The sequence below is a fragment of the Mirounga leonina genome, unplaced genomic scaffold (assembly GCF_011800145.1).
Source record: "Mirounga leonina isolate KUSES-001 unplaced genomic scaffold, KU_Mleo_1.0 Mir_154, whole genome shotgun sequence".
Lineage (NCBI taxonomy): Eukaryota > Metazoa > Chordata > Mammalia > Carnivora > Phocidae > Mirounga > Mirounga leonina.
The window spans coordinates 5,153,963-5,168,445 of record NW_023270389.1 but is presented as its reverse complement, the minus strand read 5'-3'; the positions used below and the strand labels follow the sequence as shown (position 1 = coordinate 5,168,445).

Below are 14,483 nucleotides of genomic sequence, written 5' to 3'. Positions count from 1 at the left end.
GGCCTGTTCTCATATATAGGACCATGGGAGAAAAGACACAGTCTCTGTTTCTGGTTTGGCAATGGACAGAGCCAGTTCAGATCATAAGAATATGAATAGGGACCCTATGTGTTTTTTGTTTGTTTGTTTTGTTTTTGAAGGTTTTCTCCCTAAGTAATCTCTACACCCAAAGTGGGGCTCAAACTTACAACCCTGAGATCAAGAATCTGGTGCTCTACTGACTGAGCCAGCCAAGTGCCCCAGAACACTACATGTTTTATTCTTTGGACTGTCAATATCAAAGAAACACAATCTATCAACCAAATAGTTTCTTTAATTATTTACTCTGGCTCCTGAGGAAATGCCAGGGTGAAGGTGTGGTTGGGAGTGAGCATGTTTATAATGCATCCGGATATCTAAAAATCCCCCTCTCCATTGTTCTCCTCTCAGTGTCCTCCATTTTAACAGATCTGTTCATATAACAATCCCCATCTCCTATTCTATCCTCCAAATTCTTTCTGACCCTCCCTGGCAGACCTTTTTATTTCCTACATTTATTATGTGGCCATGCCACATAGCTTCCCTGCCAAAAATGGCCACTCAAACTTCCATTTTTCTTTACTGACTGCACTAGGCTTTCCTAGGGGAGGCAAAAACTAGCAGCTCTATGTCATACCCTCATTTTAATTAGCACACATCTTGATCTCTAGAGAGGACAAATGCGGGGATGTATCAAGGTCGTGTAGTTTTATTTTTCTCTAATTATTCTTAAGGGAGCAATGGCTGTGGAGACTTCTTAGTGACTAAAAATTTGGCAATCATTAATGAGAAATGACCCCCGTTTGATGTGTTAAGTGCTTCGAGAGAGGATTATGAATCTAGCTCTATGGGAGGACAGGGGAGGGAGCTATGAAGGGAGCTTGGAGGGTTCATCTTACTGGGTCTGGCCATACAGAATTTCCAGCAGTCACCACTGGCCACTGGTGGTTGCCTCAGCCCTGTGTGGAGGGAGTCACGTCAGATACAGTGTTTATAACATTGTAGTTAAGAACTTATCCTCTACAGCCAAACTGACTGGATTTCCAGCTCATCTTTCTTGCTGTGTAACTTGGGCTAGTTACTTTTCAGTTCTTTCCAGTCAGTTTTTTCACCTGTAAAATAGGGATAAAACTCTCATAAGGTCATTGTTAAGACATATAGTTAAACATGGTTAAAATGTTTTTATATAACTTTATATAAAAGTGTTTTATGAACTTTATATGAAGTGTTTAAAACCTGCTGCCCCACAGAAAGAAGTCAAGAGATTTTAGCTATCATTATTGGTTGGTGGGCTCCTTCAGAGGAGGGGCATGGAGCTTGGGGAGGGGGGAGACCAAAGGGAAGTACACTTTCAGGTTCTCTTAGGCTCTGGTCTCCTCACACATGCCTCCTTCCTCTTAGCTCAAGGGAAGGCACATCCAACTGCCTGCAATGCTCAGGGCTGGCACCCTTCCTGCCGCCTCCAACCTGGGTTCTCTTTTCTGGAATCCCTAGATTCTGCTGAACGTGTGGTTGGACTCTCAGGAAATCAACTCTCGTTACTGCCCCACACGACACAGACAAAGCAAATAAACTCTGCTCAATGGAAGATGCAGAGGCACTCAAGTTCAGGATTTTCCGTGATACTGATTTGGAAGAATGAGTCTGAAATTTGGACTGCGGATCATCTCAAACAGACATTCAATTTTATAAAAAGGAATTTAACTCTTCTCATCAAAACAGCTCAGCAGAATGACAGTGGCCTCTACCTCCTGGAGGTGACTGATGATTGTGGGAGAGTTGAGAATCACCAGTTCCAGGTTTCTGTATTTGGTGAGTCCCTAGGACAGCTCAGCCTGCCTCTCTGACTCCTGCAGGGCTTTTATTTCCAGTGCCTTTCTGATCAGAATCTCTGCTTCCAGATCACGTAGGAACACTTGAAGTAGTGGAGGAGAGGAAGGTCCTGGACAGAGGGAAATGCCAAGTGTCTCTGTCCTGCTCGGTCTCCAGAGGTGGTAATGTGAGCTATGTTTGGTATAGAGGGAGCAAGCTGATCCAGAAACCAAGCAATCTCAGCAAACTGGAGGAACAGATTGATGTCAATGACTTGGACATATATACCTGCAATGTCAGCAACCCGGTCAGCTGGGTAAACCACACCTTCACCCAGAGCTGTCAGAGTGCTGACAGGCGTAAGTGGAGCACTTTGGACTAATAGGGGCTGAAAGTGTTGGACCCCATAATCAGTCTCATGCCAGAGATACTGGGGTATAAGATCCCTTGGCTGCCTCCTCAAGTGCCTTGGTGCCCCTCCCTGGGGTGGTCCTGGTCTCTGGGCACACAGTTCCCATAAGCCCAGGCCTATCTTAGTCTGGGAAGAATTTTATCCCCATCAAGAATCTCCTAGGAGATGCAAGTTTTTCTTTCATGTAGGGAATGTTTAGCTGTTTGGTGGGTCAAAGCCCTGCCACGGCTGCTGATCTTCACTTCCTTCCTCTGAGAGACTGATGGAGACTTGCTTCCTCCTCCCAAGGAAGGATAACTCCCACAAGCCATGTAGTTCCCCAGGAGGTAACTATGGTGTACAACAGTGCCCTAGGTCATGGAAGGATGATCACAGGGGTTCCTGGAAGAGTTTCTTGGTTTATTGCTTATGCTCATCCTAAGAGTTATCTATCTATTTATCTATCTATCTATCTATCTATGTATCTATCTAATCTATCATCTATCTTTATTTATTAATATATAATGTATTATTTGTTTCAGAGGTATAGGTCTGTGATTCATCAGTCTTACACAATTCACAGTGCTCACCATAGCACGTACCCTCCCCAGTCATCCTAAGAGTTATCTTGAGTTAAGTTTGCACCAATTTTTATCGGATAAATAAAGACTTAATGTGTCATCAGCATGGGCATCACAGGGAAAAACCTACTTGCTGTCCCTATCCTTAAGGAACTTACGGCCAAATAGCAACAAAACTAGGCAAAAAACCCAGCAAGCTGAAGCAATTTGGAGTGACAAGGACACTGGCTTTTGGGTCATGTCAGCTGTGGTTTCATTATTCACTAGCTCTGTGATCTCAGGCAGATTCCTTACCCTCTCTGAGCCTCAGTTTTTCTCTTGGGTAAAATGGGGATGATAATAGGTAACTCCCAGGATTGCTGGTGGGATTACATGAGGTGATGTTTGTGAAGAGACTCACCAGCTAACATCTGGAACAGGTAATTCCTTTCCCTGCCCCCCTTGTTGGTGGGCTCGCACATCAGGCCACCTGTGTGACACAGACGGTAAATGTAGACGTTCCAATGAGGAAGATCAGTGGTGGCAGGACTGGAAGGGAGGGGGAGGGGAGGGCTGCCTGGCACAGAGTGGGTGCGATATGTTTTGCTGAGTTAACAAAACAATGGGTAGATGTCACATTTGCTGTGCCGGATGCTTTACATGTATTAGATCATATGCTCCACTCCCTTATGTAGATAACATCATTTCCTTTTACATGAGAAAACAGAAGCTCAGAGAGGTTAAGGAAGTTGCCCAAGGGCACAGAGCCAGGCTGGTCAGATATTGGTACCCATGCTCTTAGCCTCAGTTGGGCAAGTCACCCAACTGCAGAGAGACAGCCTTGATGGTGCAATCAGTGGGACGTGAGGGAGGAGTGCGGGTTTGAAACAAGTCCTGCAGCAGACAGGTGGGAAGGGAGGAGAGAGAGGCTGAAAGCTCAGGCCTCGTGCTTTCCATGTCCCTAGAATTCACCTCTGTGAACTTTCTGATGATCATCGTGATTTTTCTAATCACGCTGTCCCTGGGTGCCCTCACCTGCTTCTGTGTGTGGAGGAGGAAGAGGAAGCAGTCAGGTGAGTGAGGGTCCCCAGGAGGTGCTGTTGTCCGACCTGACATCCCCAGCGGCATGCGCCTGGCAGTACAGCACCTGCTTTCCCTCTGGAGCTTGGGACATGTGTGTGTGCCTGTTTGGGGGAGGGAAAGCTGCTGGGCCCTTTCTCCCAGGTCATACCTTCTGGGGGTCCTCGGCATGTTTACAGCCCAATGTGCAGATTTGCCTGCCGGTGGCTGGTTTGTTGGGGGACAGCCCGGCCCGATGGAGTAGCTACGTCGGGTGGTTGCTGCTGCTGTGGTCTGTGGGCATCCTGGGGAGAGCACTAATCTGCCTCCTTCCTAGAACCTTTCTCAAGGTCTTGGCCGTCTGGGGTGGAGGTGGAACTGTGAGAAGCAGAAGCCTGGACAGGATACTCTCTGGAGGTCTCTGCAGCTCTGTCTTTGCTGCTTTTCTCCCTCAGAGACCAGCCGAGGGGAAACTCTGACAGTTTATGAAGACGTCAACACCAGGCAAAACAGAAGTAATCAAGTACGGTACACGAGGGGCTGGGGTCTCTCTCCACTAGCCTGGAAGAAGCTTCTGGGGAGGATAGCCATTGGGAGCAGGGAGACAAAGGGTACCACACAAGCGTCCTCTCAAAGTGATCCTCAGCCCTCCCGTCTGTCTTCCCCACCAGCCTCCTAGCTCCGGCTGTGGAGGAAAAGCAGGACACGAGGGAGAACCTGCTGAGAAGGATGGAGCCCAGCGCACCCACAGTAGTGGGCAGAACGTGGCTCTTCTCTCCGCAGACGGCACCCTAGTGGCCCTGTTTCTGCCCCATCTTCCCAGCAGCACTAAGCCCCAAGAAGAATCCAGCGTTCTTGTCTTTTGTGTCTGGCCACAAAAGACTTTTGTCTCCGGCCCCTGCACGTCCAAGTTTACTTCTGTGGGTCCCTTGATTGTTGCCCTGGCTGCGGAGGATGCCAGCCTGACCAGCCAAAGCATCTGGTGTCGTCGCTAGCTCAGTGGTCTGCGCTCCCAGCTTTCTGCGGGGAGGCCTGAGTCCGGCTGAGGTGCTAGAGAGAGAAACCGGCTTAGCTCAGAATCAAGGAGCCAGAGCGGCTTCCTCCGAGAATCCGCTGACAACCTCTCCTGCCGTCGTCTGCGGGGAGTGGCCGCCTCAGCCTGGCATGCAGGGCTGTAGCCGGGGAGGGCCCTGCAGAGCCGCTGCAGGGCGCCCTCCATGGTTCTGGTCCCCCCCACCCCAGCAGGGCAGGAAGTGGAGACAGGCCTAGGGGAAAGGCAGTGCCTAACTGGGGAGGCCAGGAGGGGTGGGAAGGGCCCTCTTCCCACCGGCATTCCTGGTGCTCCACCTGAGGAGGTGAGGCGGGCAGTCGGCGCGGTGGGCTCTCCCGCTTTATCACACGTGTGAGGCCTTGTAGAACAGGAAAGCCTCTTCCCTCGGGTCTGGGCTCAGTGGGAACCAGGAATCGGGGCAGCTTCCCCGGCCTGTTTCCTTGCCCCATTAGTGGAATATCGGGATGTGAAACAGCTCCTGGGACAAATTCCTGAGAGCAAGTGCATCTACCTACAGCTAGAAGCCCAAATGCTCACGACAAATGGCCTTTCCTCCCACAGAATGAAGATTGCTTTAGGTTAGGTAAATGCAGGAGGATAGTGGAAAATAACTAGTCAGAGTATAAGTGGGGGGGATTCAGGCCTGTTTCTCTGCCTCTGACTCAGGAGCTCCTCCCTCCGTGGCCTCATCCATTGCTGGCTTCTCCCTGCTAGCTCCAGGGTTCCGTCTGAAGGCCTAAATCTCAAGTTCATGTGTTCTTACCCTGGGGCCCAGTCTGACCTTTCTGGAGACACTTCACTCAGGTCTGGGCAAAAAAGAAAAGCAGGAAACTTCTGTTTCTTACCAGATGCCCGTGACTCTCTAGCCTCCAAAGATAGCATTTTTCTGCTCCTTTGAGCTCCTTCCTTGTCTAATGAACCCTGCTGGCCTCTTCTTGCTCCCCATCAGAGCCCAGCCTGGCAATATGCGCTCAGGGGTAAAACACCTCCAACCCAGTCTGCTGTGGGCAGGAAGGGAACAGGAAGGGTATGGTCTCTCTGCCTCTGGCCTCGGGTCCAAGGCTTCCCCCAGCTCTGTAGCTGCCTGGGGACTGGCTTGAAGCCAAGGGCAAACTGGCCACGAAGTCTCGATCTAGAGAGGGAGCTTTAAAACAGTGAAAGCCTCTGAATTTCAAGGCTCAGATCACAGCCCCACTCAGGGCTCAGCCCATTATTAGTGGTCATGTGGCAAATTTGGTTGAGAAGTCCGCAAAGGCAAGTTTCTAAGTTACCAAAGTAAAGCCAGTGATCGGAGCCCCCTTGGGCAAGGTCACTCGGTGCAATCCCTTCACACGTGGGTGGTCCCTTGCACGGGACACTAAGTCCTCCCGTGTGAGTCGCTCTTTCTACTGCGGCTCCCCATCCTGGGGTGACGAATGACCACCTCCTTCGCCAGCTTCTGGAAGCCCCTCCTGTTTGCTGTGTCTCTCCCCACCCAGTCCCAATCTGGACAGACACAGCCATCTGACCACGTGCCCCTTTACTCTTTCATGTGCAGGAGCAGAGGCAGAATCCTCCCGGAGAAGGAAGCACCATCTACTCCATGATCCGGTCCCAGGTACCACGCTGGTTTCTCGAATCTGTTCCAGGCCTATCTATGGGGCTTCCTAATGCCTTCCAGAAGCTCATAGTTCTTGAATGGCAGAATAAGGGCTTGGTGCTCCTAGAATCTAAAAGTGTGGCCTCAGCTGCATTAAATTGTTTGAAAAGATCTGTGTGGCTCTGGAGTGTCTTGGCAGAGCTGAACAGAGCTGGAGAGTCTGATGTAGGTCTTCTTTTTCCCTCCATATGCCTGGCAGCAGGTGTGGCGCAGAGAGCCGGTAGGAGGAGGAAACTCGTCAGGGGACTCAGCTTCTGTTTTCTCTCCCTGCTACTTCCAACACTTGGGGCCCTTATAGTTTGTTTGTTTTGTTTTGTTTTAATCTCGGCTCCTTATTATATCTGTTTTCAGGAAAGGATGTATCTGGGTTGTTCTCTTTTATCTTACAATGCCTTAACAATAACAATTTTTTAAAGTTTACTTACTTGATATATATAGAGAGAGAACAAGCAGGGGAGAGGGGCAGAGGGAGAGGGAGAAGCAGACTCTCCACTGAGCAGGGAGCCTGACATGGGGCTGGATCCCAGGACCCCAGGATCATGACCTGAGCTGAAGGCAGATGCTTAACTGACTGAGCCACCCAGGCGCCCAACAATAACGTTTATTAAGTACTTACTATGTCTATTTTCTTAATGAATCTCACAAAACAGCGTCATGAAGTGGGTCTAATACAACCTCCATTTTGCAGATGAGGAGACAGACGCAGGTTAACTAATATGCTCTAGGCCGCAGAGCTGAGCTAAAGGGCTTCTGAGCCTCCACTCCATCTGCCCCCTCCCTGACTTTAACGTTCTGGGATTATAGAAATTTACCATAAACTGGAAAAGCATCCTCTAATTTTGACAGCTAAAATGACATTATCGATAACCCAGGCTGGGGCATCTGTCTCAAGGGAAACACTGCCTCTTGGTGGCCAGTGATGAAAAATTTCTGATAAATATGACAATTTTTTTTCTTTTTTTCTTTTTTAAAGACTTAAGTCCTGAAGCAGTAACCTCTTCAATTTGGTGGCTAAGCTGCCGGGCAGAGGAATGGTGATAGGCTTCAGAGAAAGATCAAGAGAAGGAGGAAAAGAGGAGAAAGTGAACGACAGAGGGGAAGGGAGGACAATGAAAGAAGAGAGGAGTTGAGGCAGAAGGGGGAGAGGGAGGGAGGGAGGTGCTCAACCCTCAAAGCCACTCTGGAATTCCCAAGTTGGGGTTGTCTCCTCCTGTTCCTCACAAGATAATATGATTCACTGATAGTGGGTCAAAGTTCAAGAGCCTTAAAGAGAGATGTAGGAGTGACTGTTACCTGCTAGTTTTCTGGCTTTAGCCACATTGGATTCCCACATGAGGAATCTGAATAAATGCAAGAAAGAGCTCATCTCAGACTGAGATGTTGAGTGAAGAGCCTCCTCCTCTGGAGCTTCTTAGAAGAAGGATGGCTACCTGCCTTTGAGAACACTTGGTTCAGGTGCAGAGAAGGCAGTCATGTTGCCAACGGGAGGCACTGAGGTGTTGAGAAAAGACCTCTGGCGAGTCTGGGGTTTAAATTCCGCTTCTACTGTGAATATACTGTCTGACTTGGGCTATTTACCTTTTTGGAACCTCATCTGTAGAATGGGGCAAATGATGATCATTCCTCTCATGTAGGTGTATTATAAGGGTTGCAGAGAATACATGTACAGAATAATGCTATCTTCACTGACAGAGGGGGACGAGCATTCAGGTTGTCTGACCTCCTGAGTCCAGGGTTCCTTTCACTAATGCTTAGGGCTTCTGTCTGGGCAGGGTTGGGGGAGGGGTGGAAGAGATGACCTCCCTCCCTAGGATTCTGTTGGATCTATGCTTCTGACATACCTTTATTTCTTTTCTCATTAGTCTTCTGCTCCTACATCACGAGAAACAAATACATTATATGCATTGGTACAGCCTTCATGGAAGGTGAGTCTCCTCCTCCAGGGGGTGCTGTGGATGCAGATGTGGATTTTGCATGTGCACATGAGTTTGCACAGGGTCTGTGCACTTCCATTGTGTGTATCTGAGCAGCTTGGGTTAAATGGCTGTATTTAAATGTTAAAGTGCCTTTCTGGTTCTGTTTGGAGAAAAAGAACAGCTCTGAGACTAAGAGAACAGTGGATTAAAGGAGCCTCTAGGAGTTTCTATGGGACAAGGACAATCAGAGACAGAAAGGTGGTGCTTTGTAGAGAGACCACGCCCTCTTTAGGAGGCCAACTGAGGCTATGACGAGAGATACTAGAGGGGTTTCCAAAGTGGGGGAATATAGCCCAGAGCCAGAGGAGTTGCCCAGACCTAGAGAGACACAATGTTGACTTTCAGGAAACCAAATATAGGTTCTGGCCGGTCATCTGCTGGTGGGGGCCTCTGGGCTGAGGCAACCCATCACAGTCCCCTCAAATCCTACTCCAAGCTAAGCTCACAGCTCTTTTGTGGACCTGGTGCCCATGGTCATTTTTTCACCTTGGCTGGGAGAGGTGTTGGAAAAATGGTATTTCCAAGACTGGAGTCACAGTACGAAGACATAAACTTAACGTGGTAGTATGGGAAGTTGGGAATATGCCGAACTGTGGAAGTGTTGAGTACGTGCAGGTCAAGATCAAATGGGGGAGAGGTTACAGATTTTCAGACTTTTTATTCACCCTCCTTCCAATATGTCATTCAATCTCTTAAGATTCCACCATGAGAGATATTTATATTTAAGTTATATGCTGCGATGCATGGCCATATGGATGGTCACAGGCACCATGGTCACATGCTTGTTGTTACTAAGGAGACTCTACCTACCACTGAGAGTGCCTCTGAATTCCAGTGTTTCTAGGGTTTCGCCAGGGTCAGGGGATGTGTGTGCCAGAGTGCTTACACTAGGGGTGTGTGTGTGTGTGTGCTGGGAATGTGTGTATGTGTGGATCTGAGAGGTATGTGGGTGTGGGATACCAACCTCTGACTTGGGTTCAGAAATGTCATGTCATACACAAGTATGTATTGTGCCTTCTCCGGAAACTATAAACCCCATTACTTACCCTTGGGGTAGGAGATTCTATTCACCCCTGGCTGTGGGTTCAGGGATTTTTTTGGGCCCTGAGTCTCTTTGGGGGCCTCTCATATCAGTGAAGAGTGGGACATTTCCTGACTTGAAGTTAAGCACTCTTAACCCTCTGAATTTCCAGTCTGAATCGAAGAAGAAGAACCAGAGTTCTTCCTCCAGTTATACCATCTACGAAGAGGTAAGATTCTGGAGCTCCTTCTGAATGGGTTCAGTGCCCATAGAAAAGCCTTGAAATTGAACACTCGTGAAAAAGCCATGCATAGAGTCTCAGAGTTGTAGAGATTTTAGGGATCTTCTTTTCTTTTTTTGAATATGGTTTTTTTTTTTTATTCTTATGTTAATCCCCATACATTACATCATTAGTTTTAGATGAAGTGTTCCATGATTCATTGTTTGTGCACAACACCCAGTGCTCCATGCAGAATGTGCCCTCCTCAATACCCACCACCAGGCTAACCCATCCTCCCACCCCCCCTCCCCTCTAGAACCCTGTTTGTTTTTCAGAGTCCATCGTCTCTCATGGTTCGTCTACCCCTCCGATTTCCCCCGCTTCATTCTTCCCCTCCCGCTACCTTCTTCTTCTTCTTCTTCTTTTTTCTTTTTTTTTTAAAGATTTTATTTAGGGCACCTGGGTGGCTCAGCTGGTTAAGCGACTGCCTTCGGCTCAGGTCATGATCCTGGAGTCCCGGGATCGAGTCCCGCATCGGGCTCCCTGCTCGGCAGGGAGTCTGCTTTGCCCTCTGACCCTATCCCCTCTCATGTGTTCTCTCTCAAATAAATAAATAAAATCTTTAAAAAAATAAAAATAAAAAAAATAAAAGGTTTTATTTGAGAGAGAGAGAGAGAGAGAGAGCACACAATCAGGGGGAGGGGCAGAGGGAGAAGCAGACCTCCCGCTGAGCAGGGAGCCCAACATCAGGCTCCATCCCAGGATCCTGAGATCATGACCTGAGCCCAAGGCAGACACTTAACCGACTGAGTCACCCAGGTGCCCCCGAGGGATCTTCTTACCCACATTTTCGTTTTAGAGATGAAGAAACTGAGGTTCAAGGAAAGCAAGGGTCTAATTCAAGGTCATAGCATGTGTTAGGGTTGGACTCTTATTGGGGAGCTTGAGTTTTAAACTAGGGTTGTCCTCCAGCTAGTTCCCCAGCTGTGGGCTTTACACTGGACATCTCTCTTTTCCGAGGGTGTGGGGGGTGAGGGCGCAGAGAAGGGAGGATAAATAAATCTAAATGATTTTCTAAAGTTAGCAAGTAATTGGGAACCATTCTGGGGCAATCTTAAGCTGCTGCTGGAATGGACACTGTAAAGTGACCATTGAGCCTGGTGGCTGAATTGAGTCCCATCAGGCCATTTAGGGAATGAAAAATAGGGACTCGAAAGTTATTGGGGGTGTATTATGTATTTGGTAGCCTGCTAGTGGCTTCATGTGAATTATCTCATTTAATCCTCATAGAATGCCATGAGATAGGTATAATTATACTTCCCATTTATACCCAGAGAAATTAAAGCACGGAGGGCACTCCCACCCACTAGCTTCCACCTGTGGTCCAATAAAGACGCTGCCGGTGGTCACAAGGGAGAAGGTGGATGGGTGCCCACTGGGATTCCTGGTGCTTCAGCTGTAGTCCCACATCAAAGCCAACTGGACAGCCCAGGGTTGTAGAGGACACTGTGTGGGCCAAAGCAATCTAGGTCATGTTAAAAAAACACTGGAATTGGAGCCAGAAGAATTGGCTTCAAGCTCCTCCTTTACTTCATACTCGTTGTTGGCCCTGAGTTATTTCACTTCAAGGTTCATTTTCTTAATCTGTAAAATGGGGGTAATAGTTTGTATGTCTCAAGGTTGCTATGAGGATCTCCTAGTGGGAGAGGGTCTGAAGTTCTTCTTTTCTCCCGCAGGTTGGAAAGAGACAACTCAAAGCCCAGAACCCTGCATGACTGAGCCACAGGGAGCTGGAGAACTTCTGCGTATATTCCTAGCTGCTGCAGCTGTTCTCTCTTATATCCCAGCATTGCTTTGGGAATCAGCTCCATAGATGACACCACATGAGTCTACAGAATGGTGCACAGTCTAGAGAGGACATGGGACTTCGTTTATAGTCTATGTCTTATTTTGAAAATGATTGCTAATAAGAGCAAGACTGTTAAATAATATCTCTCAACTTACAGACTGGATGAGAATGGGTAGACAGGTTGGGTAGTTCATAAAAGACTGCAAAGCAAGTTCAGAGCCACACAGCAAATTTATCAAGTGCTATGCAAATGCAGGGTGCTGTTATTATTAGCATCAAGATCCCTTCCCCTGGTTTTCTAATGTGTTACTCATCTTTCCTCCTCTCTAATCTGGAATGACCACATTTCTAGACCCTCCCCTCGCCCAGGCCCATCTTCCAAAGAGGGAGGAAAGATAATGGCGACTCAGAGGAAGAGAAACAGCGTCCCCTCTGTGAGGAAGGACTGAGTAGCTGTAAGCAGCTGGCCTCTCCTCCAAGGGGGATGGGTCTAGGCTTTCCTCGAATACAGAGGAAACCCCCCCCCACCACATATTAAACCTTTACCTCTGGCCACTAGGTCATGAGAGAGAATGGGCAGGAGTGAGAGTAGATGGGGCAAAGAAAGCTGATCTCTGAGTGGAAAAATCACCCTGAGCCCATTGCTGTCCTGATAATTGGACAGTGAGACCAGCTTTACCTACAGTATGATGTATGACTTACAAAAACACATTATTAGAAATCTACTTGAGCTTCTCCACAAATTCTTCACAATTGAAAACCATATTCTATTTAAGTTCTGAGTCCTGATAAGCGCTCCCCACGGCATATGCTGGAGGAAGGGCTCAGCCGGCTGTGCAGCTGGGAGCTGGACACTCTGCTGGGCTCCCCTCAGTCGTCAGGCCAGACTCTTCCACGAGGCTGTGGGGACCAGAGTTGAGACTCCGGCTGAGCCCAGGAAGGGGGTGAGTGTGAACCAGAAGAGGTCCTACTCAGAGACCCCAACAGTGGCTATTGCATGGAGCCTGGTTCTTCAGTTGCCCCATTCTGTATTTAACATATGAATTTAATATAAAACTATGCTGTTATTCAGCGGCATTCTAAGTTTCTTTTCTGAGTTAAATTTATGTGTCCCTTCCATATTCTGTACTTTTCCTCTCTATAGCTGCCAAAGGGCACTTGTGTCCATCAATAAACACCTGTCTGTTTAATTCCTAGTGGAGAGGGGTCTGGATTCTTTTTTTTTTTTTTTAAGATTTTATTTATTTATTTATTTGACAGCGAGAGACACAGTGAGAGAGGGAACACAAGCAGGGGGAGTGGGAGAGGGAGAAGCAGGCTTCCTGCGGAGCAGGGAGCCCAACGCGGGGCTCGATCCCAGGACCCTGTGATCATGATCTGAGCCGAAGGCAGACGCTTAACGACTGAGCCACCCAGGCGCCCCAGGGGTCTGGATTCTTTGCAAGCCATTGGGGTCTCCCAGCCTTGTTCACACCGGAGCAGATGATCCCAGGATCCCCAGATCCCCAGATCCCAGGCCATTCAGTCTCATGGGGGATAGCCACAGCTTGCACTTGCTCATGCCCTGCCTGATCCCTCTCCCGTGGGGGCTGTTTGGCTGGCCGGCTGGTTTCCTCCTGGAGACAAGTGTGGACAGACCACATTTTGGAGCAGGTGTCAAGGGTAAAAACCAGGAAAAGATATACAAAAGGAGTCTGGAGGCTCCAAGGCACGTACTGGCAGGTCAGTGCCAGAGTCAGGAGTTTGGGGAGCAGAGGGAGCAGGAAACGATGGGGGCTGGAACAGTTCAGATGAACACCAGAGACACTGACCATTGACCCGGGCTTTCATGCATCCTGAGTTGTGTAGATCTTGAACTGGTCAGTTATGCTTTTAGGGATGCTGTATTCTAGAGTGTAATCATGTACAGCATTATCATATTACATGTCTTCGCTGAGCTTCTGTAATAAAGCCTTATGAGGATGATTATCCATGCAATGACCACCCAGTGAAGAAGCAGTAGTTAAGCTTCTGCCGCGTATGAAGCACTGGTTGGTCCCCGGGAGTACTCCTTACAGGACACAGAAGACATATTGGCTCCATAGGACACGTGCAGGAAAGTATGACAACAGAAGCAGAACATTAAAGGACATACATGGGCTTCCAGGCGCATGTGACACAAACGTACACTAGAGTATCATGAATATAAGTCAAAGGTAGTGCAACTTACAGGCAGGGAGATAGGGCTGAGCCACAGCTGTGGGGAGAGGAGAGGTACTATGGTTGTTTCCCATCCAGACCGGACAACGAGGAGAGAAGTTCTCTGGGGTAAATATGGGAAGGTTATATGGTAGAGGCATTTTAAGCACTTAAAAATATATCAAAAGAATGATACACATATATGGTTAGAAACAGAAATCTGCACTACAAAAAAGTATGCAGCAAAAACAACAACCCAGTTTACTCCCTGGAGGCAGCCACTGATAAGTAGTTCATATTTTCTTTTGGAACTTTTGTATAACTATATAAGCATATAGATATACATTTCTTCTTTATCTAACTGGTAGCATGTGATACACACTGTCCTGGGCTTTGTTCTTTCCGTTCTTAGCGCTTATTCCATATTAGCACATACTAGTCTTTTTCTTTCTTTTTTTTTTTTTTAAGATTTATTTATTTATTTGAGAGAGCGAGAATGAGAGAGAGAGAGAGTACATGAGAGGGGGGAGGGTTAGAGGGAGAAGCAGGCTCCTCGCCGAGCAGGGAGACCGATGCGGGACTTGATCCAGGGACTCCAGGATCATGACCTGAGCCAAAGGCAGTCGCTTAACCGACTGAGCCACCCAGGCGCCCCTAGTCTTTTTCTTTCTTTCTTTCTTTCTTTCTTTCTTTCTTTCTTTCTTTCTTT

The 14,483-nt window shown here is 48.0% G+C and overlaps 1 protein-coding gene across 2 annotated transcripts; it reads left to right on the top strand.

Moving 5' to 3' along the window:
- The first annotated feature begins 954 nt into the window (after positions 1-954).
- CD244 (CD244 molecule) lies at positions 955-14,208 on the top strand. 2 transcript variants are annotated; one of them, XM_035009959.1, is made up of 8 exons: positions 955-1,830; positions 1,920-2,189; positions 3,747-3,854; positions 4,296-4,363; positions 6,429-6,488; positions 8,393-8,455; positions 9,700-9,756; positions 11,484-14,208. In XM_035009959.1, the coding sequence occupies exons 1-8, from the start codon at positions 1,329-1,331 to the stop codon at positions 11,520-11,522; spliced, it is 1,167 nt and encodes a 388-aa protein (XP_034865850.1). In that variant the 5' UTR covers positions 955-1,328; the 3' UTR covers positions 11,523-14,208. The 2 variants fall into 2 exon arrangements, 1 of the variants encoding a protein (XP_034865850.1); XR_004680167.1 differs by lacking the exon at positions 4,296-4,363 and having other exon boundaries at positions 11,484-11,608.
- The last annotated feature ends 275 nt before the right edge of the window (positions 14,209-14,483 follow it).